This window comes from Coregonus clupeaformis, chromosome 7 (assembly GCF_020615455.1).
Source record: "Coregonus clupeaformis isolate EN_2021a chromosome 7, ASM2061545v1, whole genome shotgun sequence".
NCBI lineage: Eukaryota > Metazoa > Chordata > Actinopteri > Salmoniformes > Salmonidae > Coregonus > Coregonus clupeaformis.
In genome coordinates, this window is record NC_059198.1 from 72318684 (window position 1) to 72341588 (window position 22905).

At 44.3% G+C, this 22905-nt stretch overlaps 1 protein-coding gene across 9 annotated transcripts in view; it reads left to right on the top strand.

Moving 5' to 3' along the window:
* LOC121569141 (microtubule-associated protein 4) overlaps positions 1–17109 on the top strand; it is a 143914-nt gene extending 126805 nt beyond the window's left edge. For 4 of the 9 annotated variants that reach the window (XM_045221515.1, XM_041879813.2, XM_041879818.2 and 1 more), the window contains 11 exons: positions 370–1103; positions 1467–1721; positions 4019–4175; positions 4414–4476; positions 6768–7054; positions 8188–8250; positions 10241–10333; positions 11340–11421; positions 11705–11817; positions 12602–12779; positions 13135–17109. In XM_045221515.1, the coding sequence (XP_045077450.1) occupies positions 370–1103; positions 1467–1721; positions 4019–4175; positions 4414–4476; positions 6768–7054; positions 8188–8250; positions 10241–10333; positions 11340–11421; positions 11705–11817; positions 12602–12779; positions 13135–13142 (2033 nt within the window). In that variant the 3' untranslated portion in view covers positions 13143–17109. The remainder of the gene's footprint in view (positions 1–369; positions 1104–1466; positions 1722–4018; positions 4176–4413; positions 4477–6767; positions 7055–8187; positions 8251–10240; positions 10334–11339; positions 11422–11704; positions 11818–12601; positions 12780–13134) is intronic. The other 5 variants (XM_041879812.2, XM_041879817.2, XM_041879814.2 and 2 more) reach the window with 5 other exon arrangements.
* The last annotated feature ends 5796 nt before the right edge of the window (positions 17110–22905 follow it).

The following is a 22905-nucleotide window of genomic DNA, read 5'->3' on the forward strand; positions in this document are numbered from 1 at the left end:
TCAATGGCCATCTCTAAATAATGCTTCGCCCACAGGATAATTCCACTCCAGCCTTCCTGTGTGTCCCCAAATGTAATTAGCCCGAGCTACTGTTGATTCATTCCATTATCAAAGGTGATTCACTTGTTCAAACTTCAGCAGAGATTGATCTTTGCATGCCTTTGAGCATGACCTTGGGACTATAGGATATTGTACGTGTGTTTGTATAGTGGTTTATCACTTAAAATGACATTAATGTCATCCAGTTTGGTCACTGCCCTGTCTGTGGTGGTACTTGAGGTCAGCAAGGCATTTGGTTCTTTGTATTGACAATGATTTCATTCACATGATTGGTATGGTTCTAAAATATGTTTGCTCTCTCTCACACAGTCAAATCAGAGAAGATGGACAAACCAGAGAAAGAGGAGATGATGGACAACTTCGAGAAGTTGGACCAATTTGACATGTTGGATAAGCTAGACAAAGTGGAGAAGAAGGATACGACTGCGAAGACTGAGGCGTCAGTGAAGGTGCAGTATGCAGACCCACTGGACAAAGACGAGAAGATGGATCAAATGGACAAGGCAGAGAAAACAGAAAAGCTGGAGCCAACAGAAAAGGTAGACAAAGAAGAAAAACCAGAGAAGGTGGAAAAAATGGACAAGGGTGACAACACTGACAAAGTAGAGAAGATGGACAAGGTGGAAAAGCCTGAGAAGACAGAACAGAATATTGAAAAAGTGGAGAAGACCCCAGAGAAACCGGAGACAGCGGTGAAGTTGGACACATTTGACAAGATGGAAACACAGCCTGACAAGGAGAAGACAGACCATGTTGGAAAGGTAACAGTAACAGCTGAGAAAGAAACAGAAAACGTAGAGAAGCCCACAGACAAAGTGGAAAAGGAGGATAAGAAGCCGGAGAAAACAGAGCTGGCTGAGAAATTAGACAAGCAGGTTAAGGTGGAGAAATCTGAGAAAAAAGAGCTGAAAAGTCCTGAGAAAAAGACGGACAAGAAAGCAGAGACCGCTGATAAGGCCAAAAAACCTGCAAGTAAACCCTCGACCAATGGGAGCAGTGCCACACCAAGCAAGGACCTGCCCAGTCCAGACAAGAAGACCAAGGTAGGCCACAGTCGAGATTTAAAGAGGAACGTTATCAAATCATACATCACTCATGCTGCTAACGCTTTTGCTACTGCTACATTTATATCCATGTATAGCAGTGAGCTAGGACTATAAGTGGTCCATTGAAGTCAATTTAATGAAGTAATATCTGTCATAATCAGCAATATGAAGAAAAATGAAAGGATGTTGGTCTTCATTGCTTCATTGTTTCATGAGTTTTTGGTTTTGTCAAGCTGGCAGTTCCATTTGTTGGTATTCTGTTGATTATGATTAAGGCTGCTTCTGCTGCTTTCTCCTGCTGCTATCATGTGTTTTGTTCTTTTCTTTTGCTATTTGTCTGGTGTGCCGTCCATCTCGCAGCCGGTTGCCGGGGCAACCAAACAGAGCGCCGCTAAGCCACGGCCGAGCTCGGCAGCATCCACTGGTGCTGCCGCCCCCAAACGCCCCACCCCTTCCTCCACCTCCACCACCACCTCAGCCACCCTCAACAAAAAAACACCTGTGCCCAAGGCCCCTACCCCCACCGCTGGCCCCAAGCGGCCCTCGTCCACAGTCAGCCGACCCACATCCGCAGCCACCACCTCCACCACTGCGCCACGTGAGGTCAAGCCCAAGGTGAGTGCCCCTGCCCTGCTTTAGCCGCAGTCTCCTCCACCTCCATAGCCACCCCTGTGTGGTGTCTCTCTGTGTAGGGAAAACGACCTACCACCTACTTCTTCTCTCATTGCATTTCTTTCAATCTCCTACTCATCATCTTGCTGATCAGAAGAAGGAGCATGTTCAGTTCTGTTTAGCATAGGTGTTAGTTTAGCTACTATGTTAATTTCCACAGGAGCTATAGTCAAAGGCTCTGTCTGACTGCAGTGGTGCTGCTCGGAGCCTAATCTGCCTGTAATGGATCCACGTTCTAAACTTGTCTTGGCCCTGGTGCTGAGTGGCCGTCCACAGGATTACTCAGAGCAGGGTTCATAGAGGGAAGGTCGGGCTTTAGGGTAGGGGGCCAGAGGAGGGGCAGCCAGCATTCATCACTCCTCCCCTGGCATTTACTAGAGAGACCCAGGGGCAACCATCAGTCGCTCACCTTCAGCCGTCAGCGCAGCAGATACACACTACAATGTACTGTACATGATGTACAGCCACTTCTCTAACCTGCTGGTGTATTTGCCTTTAATGACATATTAAGTAGCCTTGCACGGGTCTTGGAGCCTATCTCCTGTTTCTGTAGCGTAAGGCAGCTTGATGCACAAGTACACCCCCTGGACAGGACACTAGTCTATCGCAGAGCCTTACCCCAAATCTATCTTAGTGCCAAGTAGTGATGCATCGGGTCCCATTTTTGTCAGTCTTTGGTATGTCCCAGCCGAGGATCGCACTCCCAACCTTCAAATCTCAGGGTGGACATTCTAATCACAGCTACATATTACACTGCTGTTTAATATTGGAGTAGTGTAATAAAGTCTAGGTCAAAAGGGCGGGCGACTCGAGAGATCGTAAGACACATTTGAATGAGAGAGGGAATGAATGAGGAGGCGGTGCAGAAATCAAAGCTATTTTCCAAGCAAAGCCTCCCTCGGGCGGTGTATCTATGCATGGGGATATCAGACAAACACCGCATTGGCATTCTTTTTATATCCCTGGTTCCTAGTGCAATCCTTACATCAGCGCCAAGGCAAAACACACCATATTGTGAAACCAGAGACCTATCAACAGTGGACCTCCTGTGTATTGAGGATTCTGTCGCATGCTCGTTGCTGCCTTCCAGTTTCGATGCAACACATTCCAGATGCTTCCTTGACAAAATTGTCTGGAGCCTTCATTCCTAATACTTTGATAATACTAATCTGAACTGTGCTCTCTGAGGTTATATATGGTGTTGATTCAGAACCATATCATGCCATATACTGTATATAAGGGGTGTCGAAACTCCACAATGGGCCGGTGCAGTAACACACCTGCTTTAGTTTGACTTTGAATAGTTCAATTAATCAGGTGTGTTACTGGTTGGTTGGAATAAAGGTCTGGACTAACACCAGCCCCGTACGTATGATAATGGCCACCCCTGTTGTACACCGGTTTGTGTCAAGAACTGCAACGCTGCTGAGTTTTTCACGCTCAACAGTTTCCCGTGTGTATCAAGAATGGTCCACCACCCAAAGGACATCCAACCAACTTGACACAACTGTGGGAAGCATTGGAGTCAACATGGGCCAGCATCCCTGTGGAACGCTTTAGACACCTTTTGGAGTCCATGCCCCGGCGAATTGAAACTGTTCTGAGGGCAAAAGAGGGGGTGCAACTCAATATTAGGAAGGTGTTCCTAATGTTTGGTATACTCAGTGTATGTGATTGCCCATAGTTGTTAGCGTGAACTTGGAGTTCCATATACGCTCCAGGCAGGAATGATCTGCTATTGCCCTCTAGTGGTTGCCTGATTTACTACAGGCAGCTTTTTTGGCTAAACAACACACGAGGGGAGAGGCAATCTAGTGTGCACACTCTGTTGTGAAAATACCCTATAGAGCAGTGCATTGAGGGAATGCTCTTAAACATCATGGGACCTGGCTCGGATATGATTGCAGAGGATTCTGTACAGGCTAGCCAGATGGCAGTGGCAATGAGAGCGATATCATGATAGCAATTACATTATGAGGATTTGTTGATGTTTTTGTTGTACAACGAATACTAGATAGGTAAGTGGTTTTATAAATATAACATTATCCTGCAACAAAGAGGTTCTTTGCCACAGCTTCAATTTATGAGAGCACTATGGTGCACCTTCAACCTTTTATTTGTTATTAAACTCCATTACTCCATTATTTGTAACTGAAGAGTGTAGCTCCATCCTTCCTTCCCTTATGTATCTGTTTACCACACGTCTCCCATTCCCTGTCTCTCTCTCTCTCTCTCTCCAGACGACCATAGAGAGGCGTCCTCTAGTGCCAAAGGCCACCACCGCCTCCACGGCTCGAACTGCTGCCCCCAAAAACGGCACTGCTACCATGGCAACCAGTAAACCAGCCACGGCGACCCGCACTGCCACCAGCGCACCCGCAACCAGACGCCCTCTGGGTGAGTCACTATGCTACACACTTACACATTTTTTAACACGCGTACACACAAAAACAACACACACACACACCGTGACCAATTGTTTTGGTGATTCAAAGTGTCTGACGTCTAGCCAGCAGGGTACCAAACTGTTTCTGCATTCCACAACCTGACTTCACTGCTTTGCCAAACAAACTTTGACAAGGCAATAACAGGGATCAATAGGCTGAGCTATGTTCTCTTCTGTTTTGCCTCTCAGCATCAAAGACTGACAGCAAGCCAGGAGAGGAAAAGAAGCCCAGCACTCTGAAGTCAACAACAGGTACAGAAACACTCCTCCTCTCTTCGCTTCGTCTCCATCCCTCCCTCTCTCTCTCTCTCTCTCTGCTCTCCTCCTTTGAAAGGCAGCACCAGTCCTTCAGCCAGACATCCACAGTACTGTAACTCCAGCTGAGGGATTAGGGGCAGCTGTTGCACAGAGAGAGGGAAATAAAATGAAGAGTGACAGTGTCATGCAGGAACACACAGATGAAGCATGCAGGCCGTGACAAAGAGGTGGTGAAGTTGACGAGAAAAAAATAGTATTGCTAAAAGCCGCAAAGAGTAAAAGCCTCATCACAGCACTCTGAGGATTACACTCCCCTACTGTTGACATGAGCTGCTGACACTGGCACTACATCTCAACGTTGCATAACCAGCAACGCAGGCAGAAGCCGTTCCCATATGCATAAAGAGGGGATGATTTTCTGATCCTAGCATTTCTTTCTGCTCAGAAATAAGATTTAAGTCTCAGCAGGCAGGGCACATTTAGTTCATCCTGCGATGTCAGACATTTGGGAAGTGTGGCGGTGCATATTGGGGTTTATGTAGCTCCAGAGCAGAAAGTATACCTGCCTGATTTATGTTCCCAAAAAGTTTTTCAAAGTGTTGCTGACAGCATATTAACCATTACCTGATCTTAAATTCATAGAATCGTAAGAGTATCGAAGAGAGCAGATCTATATACACTGCTCAAAAAAATAAAGGGAACACTTAAACAACTTAGGAAGCAACACTGATTGACAATAAATTTCACATGCTGTTGTGCAATTGGAATAGACAACAGGTGGAAATTATAGGCAATTAGCAAGACACCCCCAATAAAGAAGTGGTTCTGCAGTTCCTATGCTTCCTGGCTGATGTTTTGGTCACTTTTGAATGCTGGCGGTGCTTTCACTCTAGTGGTAGCATGAGATGGAGTCTACAACCCACACAAGTGGCTCAGGTAGTGCAGCTCATCCAGGATGGCACATCAATGCGAGCTGTGGCAAGAAGGTTTGCTGTGTCTGTCAGCGTAGTGTCCAGAGCATGGAGGCACTACCAGGAGACAGGCCAGTACATCAGGAGACGTGGAGGAGGCCGTAGGAGGGCAACAACCCAGCAGCAGGACCGCTACCTCCGCCTTTGTGCAAGGAGGAGCAGGAGGAGCACTGCCAGAGCCCTGCAAAATGACCTCCAGCAGGCCACAAATGTGCATGTGTCTGCTCAAACGGTCAGAAACAGACTCCATGAGGGTGGTATGAGGGCCCGACGTCCACAGGTGGGGGTTGTGCTTACAGCCCAACACCGTGTAGGACGTTTGGCATTTGCCAGAGAACACCAAGATTGGCAAATTTGCCACTGGCGCCCTGTGCTCTTCACAGATGAAAGCAGGTTCACACTGAGCACATGTGACAGACGTGACAGAGTCTGGAGACGCCGTGGAGAACGTTCTGCTGCCTGCAACATCCTCCAGCATGACCGGTTTGGCGGTGGGTCAGTCATGGTGTGGGGTGGCATTTCTTTGGGGGCCGCACAGCCCTCCATGTGCTCGCCAGAGGTAGCCTGACTGCCATTAGGTACCGAGATGAGATCCTCAGACCCCTTGTGAGACCATATGCTGGTGCGGTTGGCCCTGGGTTCCTCCTAATGCCAGACAATGCTAGACCTCATGTGGCTGGAGTGTGTCAGCAGTTCCTGCAAGAGGAAGGCATTGATGCTATGGACTGGCCCGCCCGTTCCCCAGACCTGAATCCAATTGAGCACATCTGGGACATCATGTCTCGCTCCATCCACCAACGCCACGTTGTACCACAGACTGTCCAGGAGTTGGCGGATGCTTTAGTCCAGGTCTGGGAGGAGATCCCTCAGGAGACCATCCGCCACCTCATCAGGAGCATGCCCAGGCGTTGTAGGGAGGTCATACAGGCACGTGGAGGCCACACACACTACTGAGCCTCATTTTGACTTGTTTTAATGACATTACATCAAAGTTGGATCAGCCTGTAGTGTGGTTTTCCACTTGAATTTTGAGGGTGACTCCAAATCCAGACCTCCATGGGTTGATACATTTGATTTCCATTGATCATTTTTGTGTGATTTTGTTGTCAGCACATTCAACTATGTAAAGAAAAAAAGTATTTAATAAGATTATTTCATTCATTCAGATCTAGGATGTGTTGTTTAAGTGTTCCCATTATTTTTTTGAGCAGTGTATAATTTCTCTGAACTGAGTTGAAGTATTTTTGCATTTAAACGGCTTCATTACCTGGTTGTTTATTGTGCTATTTTCTCCTCCTCCTCCCTCCGTTCTAGCGGACTCCACCCGGCCCCGGACCAGCACCACCCGCAGCTCTATAGCTAGCACCACCAGCACCACCCCCCGTGTCCGCCCCTCCACCACCAAACCAGCCCCCCCCTCCTCCTCCACAGTACCAGAGAAGAAGCCCCCTGTTCCCCGCGTCCCCCGTCCCACCTCGGGCAGTGCCAGTACCACGCGTACCACCTCCCGCCCTGGCACAGCCCCCGCACCAGACATCCGCAATGTACGCTCCAAGATCGGCTCCACGGAGAACATGAAGTACCAGCCCGGAGGGGGGAAGGTAAGGGGTCGTGCATCAGTGATGGATGGGGTGCTTTTAGGGGTTTGGGGGGTGGGGATAGTGGGTTGGACTGATATTATTTATTCTTATGCGGATACCCACTTTAATATTTCCAAGGCTTATTGGCCAGGTTGTGTTTTATACATGAGTTCTTACATGAATAAAATAGATATTCTGTTTCACAGATGGGCTTGGTTTACAGACAGTGTCATTATGATATTGTGTAGGGCTTTGTAGTCTTAGTGTTCACAGTCTAATGCAGGGGTGTCAAACATACGGCCTGGGGGTCCAATCCAGCCCTCGGGTGGTTTGAGTAAAAAAATAGTTTTTTGGGGGGGAAACTAACTCAAAATACTTTAAATTGACTGAAATGTGTAGAAATGAGAATGGACCTACATTCATACAGTTTCTTGACTGTAACCAGCTCGCCAATAATCACCATAATGAAAGCTAGACTGTGACCCTCCAGATCTGATTGAAGACCGAATGCTGCCCCCGGGGCAAAATGAGTTTGACACCCCCGATCTAATAATGGCTTCCTCAGACAGGTTATGTTCAGTAGATGAAGCCCCAGCTAACACACTATTTTCCCATAGTGCACTCCTCCTAATGCCCCATTCCATATCATAGCTTTCCCTATTAACAACCTCTCCTAGTTTCTTCCAACCTAGTAACTGGTCCCAGCTTGTCTCATATTTTACCCTTTACGATCCAAAATGGTTCCCAGTTAACTCAGTAACTACCTCCATAAATTTCCATTTGATTCAAATCACCATCTTGCATCCATGCTGACATCTCACCCCATACTCTACATCCACCTCTGCACTACTTTACCTCTCACTTCCTTTTTCCTGGCTGAGACCCCTTATAGAGTACAGGTCCTCCTAACATTATTTTTAGCCAGATATACTATGCCTTCACTTCTACTGTCAAGTGTCAACATGGTGGAATAACCAAAAAATATGGTGCCACATGTTGAGCGATGGACCCCAAACTGCATGTCAAAGAAAATTCAGAATTTCTTTGTTCTCTGAAATAAACAGAGCCTTGCTGTTTTGGAGGTAGTTCTGCATACTCCTGCTGCCCTGTGTCCTGTGTGTTGTATTGACCCAGGGTGGGGCTTGTCTCCCCAGGTCTCTGGCAGGAGCGACGCCCTGGCCAAAGGCTCCTCCTCCAAAGAGACCAGCGAGGCCAAAGTGAGTTCACCCCCATACCTCACCCTATCTCATCCAATTTCTCTCTCTTCAAATATCTGTCTCTCTCTTCCTCACCCTCTGTTTACTACTCTCACTTCCTGTCTCCCTCTTCCTCACCCTCTGTTTACTACTCTCACTTCCTGTCTCCCTCTTCCTCACCCTCTGTTTACTACTCTCACTTCCTGTCTCCCTCTTCCACACCCCCTGTTTACTACTCTCACTTCCTGTCTCCCTCTTCCTCACCCTCTGTTTACTACTCTCACTTTCTGTCTTTCTCTGTGTATATTTCTCATTATGTTGTCTCTCACCCGGTCTTTCTCTGTCAACCTCTCTCTTTCTTCTCTTCCCCTTTCTCTCTCATTCTTTGTCTCTCTATCTTCTTGTCATTTTCTTCTAAAGTGAGATACATTTCCTCCAAGCTGTTCATCTTTCCGACCTCTGTTTGTAGGTTAAAATATTGTGGTTGGACCGTTTTTTTTTTATTGCCACATTTCATTGTTCACAAAAACATACACTCACTTGTCTCTGGTTATCCCTCATTCACTGCATGGACTGACTGACAGACAGCTGTATAAAGTAGATGTTCAGGTGACTGACTGACCGACCAACCGACACCATACTGTTCCTGGGTTTTTCCATTGTGAGAATGCAGCCTGAAAAGAGCGGAATGATGACTCACTCAGGAGGAATGCACAGTGGACTGCGCTCCGGTGACTGTGTTTACAGCCAGACCGTTCTGGAGTTTCCAACATCAACGTGCGGTTTTGTGGAAGCGGACCACACCCGATGAAGAAACATGCGTTTGAAATACAATCGTTCTGATTTATGTTGTGTTTTAGGTTTCACCTCAAAAACGCTTAGTTAGGTTATTTTTTACAGTAGATATAGAAGAACGGTCAATGAGATACCAGATCGGATGGCATACCCTTGGAGGGGAGGCACACATCCGTGGTAGAGCGCTAAGCATACTAACACACTGCCTTGCTACAATCTCTCTCCTCATAGGACTTCATACAGTAACACAAGGCTAAAGCCAGACCCAGAGAGCCGGGAGTCCATGTTGTTTGACAGCAATACGAATACTGTATATCCCTGGTTTTAAAATTGGCCTGCCCTAAAGAAAAGTATTAAAGTTGGCCTACCCTGTGGCAAAGTAGTGGCTGGAGGGCTGTGATAAGTAATTGTACAGTAGTATATGTCTGCACTGTAGACGGAGGATCCAGAGGGAGAGGCTTTCTGAGTTCTGCTCCGTCACACCCTCTCCCTAATTACCAGCACATAATGATTCCCAGAGGACTCCTATGGCTGTCAAGGATCTGAGCTTAACCCTGCTACTGCCTTGTGTCTGTGTGTGTGTAAGTGTGTGTGTGTCCTTTGCTTAACTGTCAGCACAACAGTAAGGTGCAGTGATTCCTAACTAAAATGTCTAATGGACTGGATCAAGTTTTGTCATTTTCTAAATCTAACTACTGGGTTTGTGGGTTCATGGTACTAATGTCATATTGTCACTGTGTGATTGTCCGTCTATGTGCCAACAAGTATGATTGTCTCAATATGGCAGGATATCACCAAAGTTAATATTAAACGGACAGTAACTTCAGCCATTCACTTAAGCCCATTAAAAGGGCATATGCTTAGCAATATCATCATTGATGCAGTCAGACACAGTTATAGTAATTATCACTGTAACAACACAAGTTAGCACCAACATACAATACTTTACAGGTGAAACCATCTCCATGATATTACATTCACATGCCTGTTTCAATAACCTATTTTAATACCGCAGCAATTGAACATCCTCAAAGGGCAGGTGTGGATGTGGGACCCGCATGTGTGTGTCAATAGACCTCTGTGTGTGGCCTCTAGATGCATCTGCACTATTCTCTTCCTTCCTCGTCACACCCCACCCCCACCCTGACCCTCCCGCTAACCCTAACCCCCACAGTGACCCTACTCTTCCTCTCTGCCTGCTATGCTGTGTTTGTAGGTTCAGATAGTCTCCAAAAAGCTGGACTTCAGCCACGTCACCTCACGCTTGGGTTCCAAGGACAATATCAAGCATGTTCCTGGTGGAGGGAAGGTTAGTACCGGATTGCGGCTTAGCTTGAATGGCCCCCAACCCCACACGGTTGACCGCACGTCATGACCACTAAAGAGCTTGGGCGGGGGAGGGGGGTTTATTAGATATCTTCTGAAGACTCCACTGGAACAGGTCTGAGACAGGCTGAACCTCACTCATTCATAACTTCCGCACGTTTATTGTAGACTTTTCGGTCTGAGACCTTTTTCAAGACTCCGAGTGACTCGGTTCTATCATTGACAATTATGGCCAGGATTCGGTTCTAGTCTAGGAAATGCTACAGTGCTGCTCCCTTTTGGCACTGGCACGGTCATTGCCTGAAAGCATCGCTCCTGCCGAATGACACCACCGAACGCTTTTAAGACGTCACTCTTAATCACCGATTGTTTTTTTTGGGGGGGGGGGGACCTTGAAACAAGAGGCTGTTGTGTGATGTGGTTTTCGGACAGCATGGTATCTCTAGCTAACCCTCCTCCGTAGTGCTTGCTACTGCCCATGGCTTAGACCAGTGTTTTCCAACTCCAGTCCTCCAGTACCCCCAACAGCACACATTTGAATTGTAGCCCCAGAAAAACTCACCTAATGTAACTCATTGAGAGCTTGATGATTAGTTGACAAGTTAAATCAGGTGTGCTTTTCCGGGGCTACAGGAGAACTGGAGCTGGGAAACACTGGCTTAGACTCTCCCTGTCTCTGTCTCTAACTCACTCAACACCAATCAAACACCACCCTTACCTTTCTGACCTCTGACCTGCCCAGACACTCAACTCTGATTGGCTCTCCATGCAGACTTCCTCCTTTGATTGGTTGTGCTGTTGTTGCTACTGTATGCGGTGGACACATTAGTACAAGGGGCAGTACATGAGTTTTCCCAAGAACAGATGGCTAATGATAAAGCTGAATAGGTTCAACTGCATGGCGAAGAAGATGGCTGTCATGGCTCTTTGACCAGTTGTCATTCATTTCCTCTTCAGTGTGTGTAACTGGGTCTACTGTATATTTGCAGGTTCAGATACTCAACAAAAAGGTGGATCTAAGCAAAGTGACATCGAAGTGTGGCTCCAAGGCCAACATCAAACACAAGCCTGGTAAGGCCCTCTTGGGTAGACCTGTTGAGTTGCCATACTGAATGTACACAGTAAATGCATGTGTTGTGTATGTTTCTATGTGTTTTATTGACCATAGCACCTTACTGTCATTATATACTCAAGATGTTATTAAGGACCATTCAAATGTGACTACCAAAGATTATTATAAAGATTAAGCAAAACATCGGTCCATAGCTCAGTTTATCACCAACTGATCTCTGTTCTGTGGACCTGTGCAGTGTGTATTGTTTATGCTGTCCCACTGACTGTGTGTGTCCTTTAGGGGGCAGCGATGTGAAGATTGAGTCCCAGAAAGTGAACTACAAGGATCAGGCTAAGTCCAAAGTGGGCTCAATGGACAACCTCTGTCACGAGCCCGGCGGTGGCAACATCAAGGTGAGGTCACTGGACAAAGGACCTACTTGCACACACATTTCACTGTCAGACAGTGCATATGAAATGGTATAGTCCAGAAAACACACACACACAGAGAGAGAGAGAGAGAGAGAGAGAGAGAGAGAGAGAGAGAGAGAGAGAGAGAGAGAGAGAGAGAGAGAGAGAGAGAGAGAGAGAGAGAGAGAGAGAGAGAGAGAGAGAGAGAGAGAGAGAGAGAGAGAGAGAGAGAGAGAGAGAGAGAGAGAGAGAGAGAGAGAGAGAGAGAGAGAGAGAGAGAGAGAGAGAGAGAGAGAGAGAGAGAGAGAGAGAGAGAGAGAGAGAGAGAGAACCTTTCAGCTTGCACAAGCAGCATACACACACATTTAACAAAACTATCTAGCTTCCTCTGGATTTAGTCAGCTGTTTATGTACCCAGAGCTACCGTACACCTAAGCCCCTGTCTAAAGATTACTATTATTATTTTTCAGATTATTAAATATAGCTGAAGAATATATTCCACATCTAAATCTAGCTCTCATCTAATATGTTTGAGTACATATAGCTCTTTATTTTCCACTTGATTTGATACCATCAGACCACTGGTCCTGTTTTAGCTTTTATGATTTTCTACCATTTTTATTTCCAGCTTTGAAGACATCCTCAGCGCCTGCTATGTTTTGTTTCAATACGCGTGTTGTTGTTATCCCATCTGTCCTACTGTACACACGGCAACCCCTTTTTCCATTCCATTGCAATCTCCCCCCCTCCCACCCAATTGACACCCTGTTACTGTATGTGTTCTTAGGCTGAGGGGGCCCAGGAGATAGCAGAGGGAAATGGGGCTCCCCCCAGTGATACCCCAGCCACGGTGCCAGGGCAGGCAAGCAGCCCCACCCAGGAGAATGGGGTGAAGGAGGGTGCCCCCTGCGGAAGCCAGGGCCTCCATGACCCCCAGGGCTTTGACTCACGCATCCCTGAGACAAGTAAGTGTGCCCTCCAACCCGACCAGTAACCCGCCTATCCTCTCTCCCCCAGGGCTGGGTCCCACTCCTCCTCCTCCTCCTTCTCAGACTCCTATCCCTTGATGTGAGCTGATATGAGGCCTCCCAAATACTGTCTGTCCCCATGACCACCCAGCTTTCAACCCAAATATGCTTTATGAATGTCTGGTCTGGAGAGGGGCCTTATGAAGGGGCAAGTTTGGATACAAAAGGAGCAGAGAAGGGTCTCTTATCTAAATGACTTTGAGACTTTCATATTTATTTTGTGAATTATTCTTTCTTTTTTTCTCCATGAAGTCCCTGACCACCCCATTACCTTTGACTTCTTATTTTACAGGCTTCTAATTCTTCTTTGTGCTATCCCTCTACCCTCTTCATCTTAACCCCCTCAACATATCCTATGTCCACCACTCCTCTTTCTCTCTCCTTCTCTCCTCTTTCCCTTTCTTTCTGTCCCATTTCCACCCTTCCTGCTGCAGATTGAGTCTTTCAAGCTCAACTTCCGCGAGAACGCCCACTTTCGCACGGACCATGGCGCCGACATCATAACCTGGCCAGCCCCGGGCGACAGCCCCTCACCCGCAACGCAGCGTCTCTCTCAACGACTCCCTGACTTCTGCCGGCTACCGCCGCTGCCCCCCGGCTGGGACAGGGGGGCAACGGCACGCTAGCAGGACTCGGGTCATGACCCTCAATCCCACTCCCCACATCCAAACACCTCACTCATCCTATGACCTCACTCATGTATCATTGTCTTACTACGCCTGTACCTGCGCTACCTACCTACCGCTGTCCTGTGTTCCCATTGGATGAGCTGACATTGTACATACAGTAGACCAAGCTTCAGGCAGGTTGGGATAACATTGGGAGGGGAACGGAGGCTTGCCATGTTCACTGTGATTTCTCTGGTTGTGTTAACCTTGTATTAACGTACTCTGATGGCTCTCCGGAGATCATGGTTTCCATTGCTACCTCTGGTCAGGTGATGGGAGGGGCGATGGGCTGTGTTGTATATGAACCTTTCCCTTCCGCGCCTCTGACAACAGCGATAATTTTAGATCATGTTTCCTCACCTCTCCAAGAGCATAGCATGGCAGTTGCAGTGTACAGTAGCAAAAGTTAGTCTTAACCAGTATTACAGTACGTCCTAGTGCCGTTTTAGTGAGAGTAATCTACCAGGCAACGTCAGCTCTGAACACACCTGTTTGCTTCACACAGACACCCCCATAGACACTACCCAATGGGAAACCCTCCTAGACTCACCTGTGGGTTATGTACGCAGACTAATATGTGTGTAGAACCCTTTTACTTGTGAGCATGTAGGGCTGTGGTGTGTTCCCAATAACCATTGATTAATTTACTCACTATTCACTAACCATCGACTCACTCACTGCCTCAACTCCCTCCTCTCTCATATCCATGTACCCAGAGTCCAGACCCCTCTTTTTCACTGTCCAAGGGTTAAATATTTTTTTTTTTAAAGAGCACTCACTAAATAATAGGAAACTAGTAGACTGTACTTGAACAGTAGGCTATTTAACTCTCTTTAAACTGTGTGTTTGTGATGGTGTGTTTGAGTGAATAATACTGTAACAATGAGCTGTGGTGTTCTGTTTACTTTTACATTAGTTTATTTTCCTCATCGGCTTCGTTTTAAGGTTTGTTTCATTGTTTTCTTCTTTAGTTTAATTTCTCATGCAACCAATACGGTGGATGGTCTCTTTGCCAATAGGGCTCAGAAATCCTCTTGAATACACGCACACATATTTTTCTCGAAACAAAGGCACACAGTCATGAAGATGCAACTCCGTTTAGGGCTTTGAGTCTGAGAAAGCATGTCAGGGGTGTGACAAGGGAGATGAAGACAAAAACAGATCAACAGGGAGACGTAGTGACGTAAAGACCTGTCCCCTTCAGTATGTTAAGACAACAATGTGATGTGTCAGAATAGTACTGTCTGGGAAAGTTCAAGAGAGTAATAGAGTGTGAAGATGAATTATGTGAAGGAAAGTGTCTTGGAGGTTGGTGGAGCTGTGTGTCTTGTACTGTACGTGCCTCCTGTCCTGCTTACCTGAAACCGGAATGGGACTCGGGCTGGAAGCTCAAGCTGATGGACCCTTGTCCCTGGAGCGACACAGACAGAATGGCATAGTTGAAAATGATACCGCCAAGCTGCGTGGTGGCACTGTAGTTTGAATAGGATTTAGAATCATTGTATTTTGTGACCGGTCCTGCTTGTTGTCCCATTTCAGCTGTTTTCTGAGGGTTCTGGTAAAGTGTTATTGACAGTTATAAGAGGACTTGCTGAAGGACTTGTTGGAACATTATTAGAGGTTCTGCTGAAGGACTTGTTTTGTCAGGCTGTTGGCAGTGGAACATTCGATGTGGCTTATTTTACTCGTAGCAATGTATCCAACAATTGCCTCCAATTGCCTTTTTAGTGCATGGCCAGGTAATATCATGCCCAGAGCAGAAAGCCTATGTGCATTATGACTTGCAGTGTTGTGGTTCAGTATATTTGTCCTTTGGGGCAAATAGTCAGTGGTGTATCTTTCTTAATTTTTTTAATAGTGGGCTGGAATAAAATTGGGGGCTGTCATTTTGATTCTAAATTCTATTGCAGTTTGGTATGTTATATAATTCAGTTTGTCGTGTTTTTTTAATGTGTTGTACTCAAAATGAGGACAGTACACCAGGTACTCTTTTTGAGGAATGATCCGTTCCCCAGAGATATGGAAACTATTTAAATTACCTTAAATGTTTGAAAATATTAAAGCGGGTTCACCGTGATGGAAATTTGTATTTCATAAAAGGTAGAGCTATCTCTGCACACACTGATGGCCTCCCATTTTGTTCCTAGGATATTAATGAAATATTGTTTGAGGTTGTAATAATGTTTTTAAATTAAATTAATCACAATCTATTGAGATGTGAGTAATAGGCCTAATCCCCAGAGCCAATAAAAGTAGATTAAAATGTTTTAAGAAAATGTCCAATACATTCTATTGTTATCAACAAGATGTTATTTTAAAATTGGAGAGGTTTGTAGATATTGATATTTGAGCGGTTTTGTAGTGCAGCAGTGAATGTTGTGAGAGGAGCGGCTGCTGAGATGGATCGTCGCCTCTGGTGCCACGGTCCTCATCTGATGGTGAAATTTCTCCTTGTGCCTGTCCACAGCCACTTTTAACTATCAATATTCCCCCTGATCTTGACTTACCACACTCACTGATATGTTCTCTCTGAGATTGCATACGGTTGGATATAAATAGATCTTTCACTGTTTATACACTTTCGCCACAGAAAAAAAAAACAATAAGGGGGTAATAAGGATGTTAAGTACAGATTTTATGTTAATCTACCTTTAACGATTTTAATGGTAAAGGGTATCATTATCATTATTGTTATTGAGCAAGTCTGCCTTTTTTCCAAGAAAAGGGCTGCTGAAGTGAACAAATGTTATTGAGATATAATGTGCTATAGATGCAACACTTTTGTTTTTCTATTTATCTTGTGTTCCCGTAGCGACATGGTGGTTGTGTCAGTGGGGAGTGTTTGAGGGGTTATATGCATGGGAGACATAATGAGGTCTGGTCCAGTTTGTGGATTGCTGTCTATTGAACAGTCTTTCTTTCACAAATTGTAAGAGTTTTGTTAACTTTCACATAACCTTTGTCCATCCCCACAACCCCAGTCTTAAGAAATTAAAATAGTGTTATTTACAGGAAGACATTTAGATGTGATTTTGACATTGTAGGATACAGTGAACTTCTTGCGTTGATTTGAAAACAAGATACATGTAACATGGAAGGGATTGAAACTAAAGTGTAGAATTGCACTGTATAACACCCCATTGTGGTGCAGGGGCATCCTGTTAAAGCAGGAAGTGGGATTAGAAGTCAGGTCATATCTGTCATTTAGGTATATTGTTGCCCTCGCCCTCCACGCACACACACACACACAGTCCTGGAGTGTCATGGAGACGTCCGCACCCTAACACACCCTTGTGGAAGACTAACAGTAGCTGTCAGGTTTGGCTTGTGTTACTTAGAGCGCTCCAGTAATGCTACAATGAGCTCCATAGATCTGCTTCTACTGCTAGCGTACACCCAATGTGCAAGTGTACTCATAGAAAACACCTATTTAAGAGCATGCAGAAACAAATGGAATGTGTTCGGTAGACTTGTCATTCGCAGAATTAGTTTTTTGTTTTTCATTCATTTTGAATTTAAATTTTTGGTTTGAAATAAGTGTTTATTGTGGTTAATTGTTAATTAGTGATGTGATTATTAAACATGAAAAAAAAAAAGTGTGCTAGTCTTGATTAATTACGTTATCCTCTCTGTCCTCTTTTAGACATAATATAAGCCACATAGCCTATAAGCCAGGTAACTGCCAAAATAACTGAATCACTTGAGTAAATGAGGTATACAAAGTATACTGAACAAAAATATAAACACAACATGTAAAGTGTTGGTCCCATGTTTCATGAGCTGAAATAAAAGATCCCAGAAATGTTCCATATGCACAAAAAGCTTATTTCTCTCAAATTCTGCACACACATTTGTTTACATCCCTGTTAGTGAGCATTTCTCCTTTGCCAAGATAATCCATTCACCTGACAGGTGTGGCATCTCAAGAAGCTGATTAAACAGCATGATCATTACGCAGGTGCACCTTGTGCTGGGGACAATAAAATACCAGTTGTGCAGTTTTGTCACACAACACAATGCCATAGATGTCTGATGTGTTGAGGGAGTGTGCAATTGGCATGCTGACTGTAGGAATGTTCACCAGAGCTGTTGCCAGATAAACTTCGTTTTAGAGAATTTGGCAGTATGTCCAAAAGGCCTCACAACCGCAGACCACGTGTAACCACGCCTGCCCAGGACCTCCACATCCGGCTGCTTCACCTGCGGGATCGTCTGCGACCAAGCCACCCGGACAGCTGATGAAACTGAGGAGTATTTCTGTCTGTAATAAAGCCCTTTTGTGGGGAAAAACTCATTCTGATTGGCTGGGCCTGGCTTCCAAGTGGGTGGACCTATGCCCTCCCAGGCCAAACCATGGCTGTGCCCTTGCCTAGTCATGTGAAATCCATAGATTAGGTCGTAATTTATTTATTTCAATTTTATTTCAAATCAGTCAATTGAAATTTATTTATTTCAATTGACTGATTTCCTTATATGAACTGTAACATTTTTGTTCAGTATAAATCAAATCAAATCAAATCAAATTTTATTGGCCACATGCGCCGAATACAACAGGTGCAGACATTACAGTGAAATGCTTACTTACAGCCCTTAACCAACAGTGCATTTATTTTTAATAAAAAAGTAAAATAAAACAACAAAAAAGTGTTGAGAAAAAAAGAGCAGAAGTAAAATAAAATAACAGTAGGGAGGCTATATATACAGGGGGGTACCGGTGCAGAGTCAATGTGCGGGGGCACCGGCTAGTTGAGGTAGTTGAAGTAATATGTACATGTGGGTAGAGTTAAAGTGACTATGCATAAATAATGAACAGAGTAGCAGCAGCGTAAAAAGATGGGGTGGGGGGGCAGTGCAAATAGTCCGGGTAGCCATGATTAGCTGTTCAGGAGTCTTATGGCTTGGGGGTAGAAGCTGTTGAGAAGTCTTTTGGACCTAGACTTGGCACTCCGGTACCGCTTGCCGTGCGGTAGCAGAGAGAACAGTCTATGACTAGGGTGGCTGGAGTCTTTGACAATTTTGAGGGCCTTCCTCTGACACCGCCTGGTATAGAGGTCCTGGATGGCAGGAAGCTTGGCCCCAGTATATATTGAAAGCAGGTGCTTCCACACAGGCGTGGTTCCTGAGCAGTGGCGATTTTAGCATGTAAATCTTGGTGGGGCAAACTCAACTTAAATGCATGCCAGCAAAGCCCCTACACAACATTTTATTAATTTATTAGGCCAATGTGGTCTAAAAAGGAAGGAAAATACAATCATGAGGATCCACTTTTATAGACAATATACCAATGCACAGACAGCGTATTGCGCAAACAAAACAACCCTCGCAATGTCAACTGGAATTACATGGGTATATTACTGAACTTTTTGTTGACAAAACATATTTGAATGGGAAGGGCTGTCACTGGCAAACACGGTTACAGACACAACAACATTATATAGTATCCCCTCCTCGTGAAGAAAAGCACATGAGCTAATTATAATACACAAAGCAAAACAATGAAATCATTCCAACATTGCCTAAAATGATTAATAAGATACTAATGAGATAGACCTATATAACAATTGAGATGTACAAACTATGGCATAAGGGAATGATGAGCAGATAAGAGGCAAACCTTAATTTAGATTAAGGCATTAATGAGCGAGTAGTCGATAACTATTTGTTCAGCACTTTTGAAATGTACAGCGACAGAATTCAGAACATGGGCCGTTCTTCCAGTATTCTCCCTGTACACCAAGTCAGAACCGTAGGATAAATAATGGGGGCAAATAAGCAGACAATGAAAGCTCTTACAATATTCGATAATGACATTTCTCTAAAACAGGCTATAGGCTACATGTGCACCACCAAGAACAGTAGGCTATGTTCTGAGGGGGAGAGGGACCACATTTTTAGGGCTACTAACAGCTACACAATATACATTCAGTATAACTTTCTTAGCTACTGTATACATATTTTCCTGCCATATTACATAATTTATGCAGCAGTATACAATACATATTTTTGGACTCGCCATTGTTGTGCTGTGCTCACGTGAAAGTGGCGCAGCGGCAGTGCTGGAAAAAGTACCCACTTGTCATACTTGAGTAAAAGTAAAGATACATTAATTGAAAATGACTCAAGTGAAAGTAACCCAGTAAAATACTACTTGAGTAAAAGTCTAAAAGTATTTGGTTAAATATACTTAAGTATCAAAAGTAAATGTAGTTGCTAAAATATACTTAAGTATCAAAAGTAAAAGTATGAATAATTAAAAATTCCTTATATTAAGCAAACCAGACGGCACAATTGTCTTGTTTTTTTTATTTACATTTAGCCAGGGTCACACTCCAACACTCAGACATAATTTACAAACAAAGCATTTGTGTTTAGTGAGTCCGCCAGATCAGAGGCAGTAGGGATGACCTGGGATGTTTTCATGATAAGTGTGTGAATTGGACCATTTTCTGTCCTGCTAAGCATTCAAAATGTAACAAGTACTTTTGGGTAACAGAGAAAATGTATGGAGTAAAAAGTACATAATTTTCTTTAGGAATGTAGTGAAGTAAAAGTAACAGTTGTCAAAAATATCAATAGTAAAGTAAAGTACAGATACCCCCCCAAAAAACTACTTAAGTAGTACTTTAAAGTATTTTTACTTAAGTACTTTACACCACTGCACGGCGGTCCTCCTTGTGGGCAAGCTTTGTCATCAAACTTTGTCATCAAAGTCTGGCATTCTCTGGATTTATGGTGCTTTCAAGACAACTGGAAACTCTGAAAAAAACAAGGTGGAATCATGGCGTCAGTGATCGTCAGGTCGGAGCTCTAAAAAGAGGCCTGAGTTCTCGACTTGGAATTCCGAGTTGGCTCATCATTCAGAACGTATTTTCCCAGTCCGAGCTCGTTTTTTTCACGTGTTCCCAGTTGTCTTGAACCACTGAAGTCTGAGATTTCACAGTTCCAAGTTTACAGTTGTTTTGAAAGCGGCAGAAGTCATGCTGGATTGACAGCATGGCCAATGTATTAAATCTTTTGAATTCCTGCCCTGAATGACGGGTCGTCACTGTTCCTGAGGTAATTAAGCAATTAACATCCATAATGCTTAGGGTAATGTATAAAAATGCTGGGCAGGCCATTATTTTAGCTATCATGGCTATGCCCCCATAGGATGACAATGCCCCCATCCACAGAGTGGTCACTGAATGGTTTGATGAGCATGAAAACAATGTAAACCATTTGCCACGGCCGTCTCAGTCACCAGATCTCAACCCAGCTGAACATTTATGGGAGATTCTAGAGCAGTGCCTGAGACAGCGTTTTCCACCACCATCAACAAAACACAAAATTATGGAATTTATCGTGGAAGAATGGTGTCGCATCCCTCCAATAGAGTTCCAGACACTTGTAGAATCTATGACAAGGTCTATTGAAGCTGTTCTGTAAATTTAATCTTGGGGGAATTTGGCTTGTTTTCATCATGTCTGAGGCATTTCTAGGACAGTGAGATGTGTTTCACACATAATTGCCCTGGGGGAAGGCAGGTCAGGGCTTTTAATGCTGAATGATACACCATATGACGGCTTCCGGTGTATTGATGGGGGGTTCCAGTGTATTGATGCTTTGTGGCATTTTGTTAAGGCTCTATGTTATACTGATCGCACTATACGTTTTTGTGTATAGTATGGTTGTCCTTGTTCAATAGAGCCATTGGACATCTTTCAGCTATGTTCCTATTGGCTGATTAATTGCTAAATATACAAGCAGACATTTTTTCCAGTCCCTTAAAGACTACAACTTGTGTTGGGTGGTGCTTTGTGCTCTGGCACCTGTCCCTCCCCCAAGGTGGGCTTTTTGAAAAGGAGGCGGACACTAACAACAATCCTTTGGGCAAAACTGAAAGAACTGATCAGACACAATGGCTTCAAGTGATTGCTCTCATCAACATGAATTTGACGATGGAGCATCTATTAGCTACATGGTGACATTCAACCATAGATGTGTCAACCGGAATATAGCAAAGAGGATTCGAAACAAAGTGTTGGATTTAGCTAACGTTAGAATCTTGGCTACAGTCGATGTCAGCACCAAGAGGGCAGATGACAAATATGGTGCCTAGCTAAGTTATTTTTTCCTGCAAGCCACCTAGCTAGCTAGCTAACTACTGAAACTCATATTGTGTAATACTGGTTAACATACTACTGTGTTACAGTGGGGGGAAATATAATAATTGTTCTGTTTGCTAACTAAGTTAGCTAGCTAAACAACTACCGGTAGCCATATCTATGACAAAAAATAGAAGAGGTTTTACAATTGGAGATCTTTTGTATCTCGATTGTAAATCCTCTTCTCTTCTTAGTCGTAGCTATGGCTAGCTGCTAAACAGCAAGCTACAATGTTACAACCAACCACCTAAAGCTAGGTTTACCAGCAAACATTGGCACATGACTGGAGTTGGATAGCTAGTTAGCCTGGTGCCTGCTAACTTGTTATGCGCCATGTCTCACATTTGTAACTTGTTAGCAAACGTGTAACATCAGCAACTGTAAATAATTTTACTAGCTAGCTATGTAACATAATTGACGAGGGTTGACATTGGTTATGATTATGACCATGGATGCATTTCATTCTCACAAAATTATAGGCATGACGCAAAATAGGATTCCAAACAGATGTAAATAACAAGTATTGCTTATCAAGCAAGCTAGCTAGCTCAGTCTACTAGCAAACAGTGAGGAGAAACAATAATACAACAATTTACTGTTGTAAATCTCTAAAACTGAAGCTGGTTTTACTATAAAAATATTTTGCCTAAGCATGCCTGATAGACATGGATGTAGGTAGATACTGTCTGCCTACCTACCAAGGCTAATTTGTACGGTCTGGTCACTGTGCAAAGGTTGAGGGTTATAACATATGTATTTCTATTAGGCTGGATATTGTTGTAAATGTAATCTCTGTGCATGTGCACATGTATGCATGTTCAACTAGTCTACCCAAATGTTGATGTTATGCTGGCACAGTTCAACTATTGTTCAAACTGTACAATAGAGTATAATTTATTTCGTTTTTTATCTTACAGAAAATACCATGTGGTGCCTGGGCTTCTTCCTGGAGTGATACAGAAACATAATTCCTTTTGCCTGCATGTGTCAATGTAGCAGAACTGTATCCTGTGAACTGTATCCCTCTCCAGGGATTAGACATTATGCTGGATTTCAAGCAGATGACTCATGAGGAGCTGACTGGCAGTTTGATCATGACAACACTCCTCCCACAGCTTTACAAGTATTCCCTGACCTTACTGTACTTACTGTATGACCACCTCTCCCATCATCTGCTGATCACCAGTTCTCTTAGCTACAGATTGTTACACCAGATAATGTGATTTAACCAAAGATTGTTGGTATCCATTA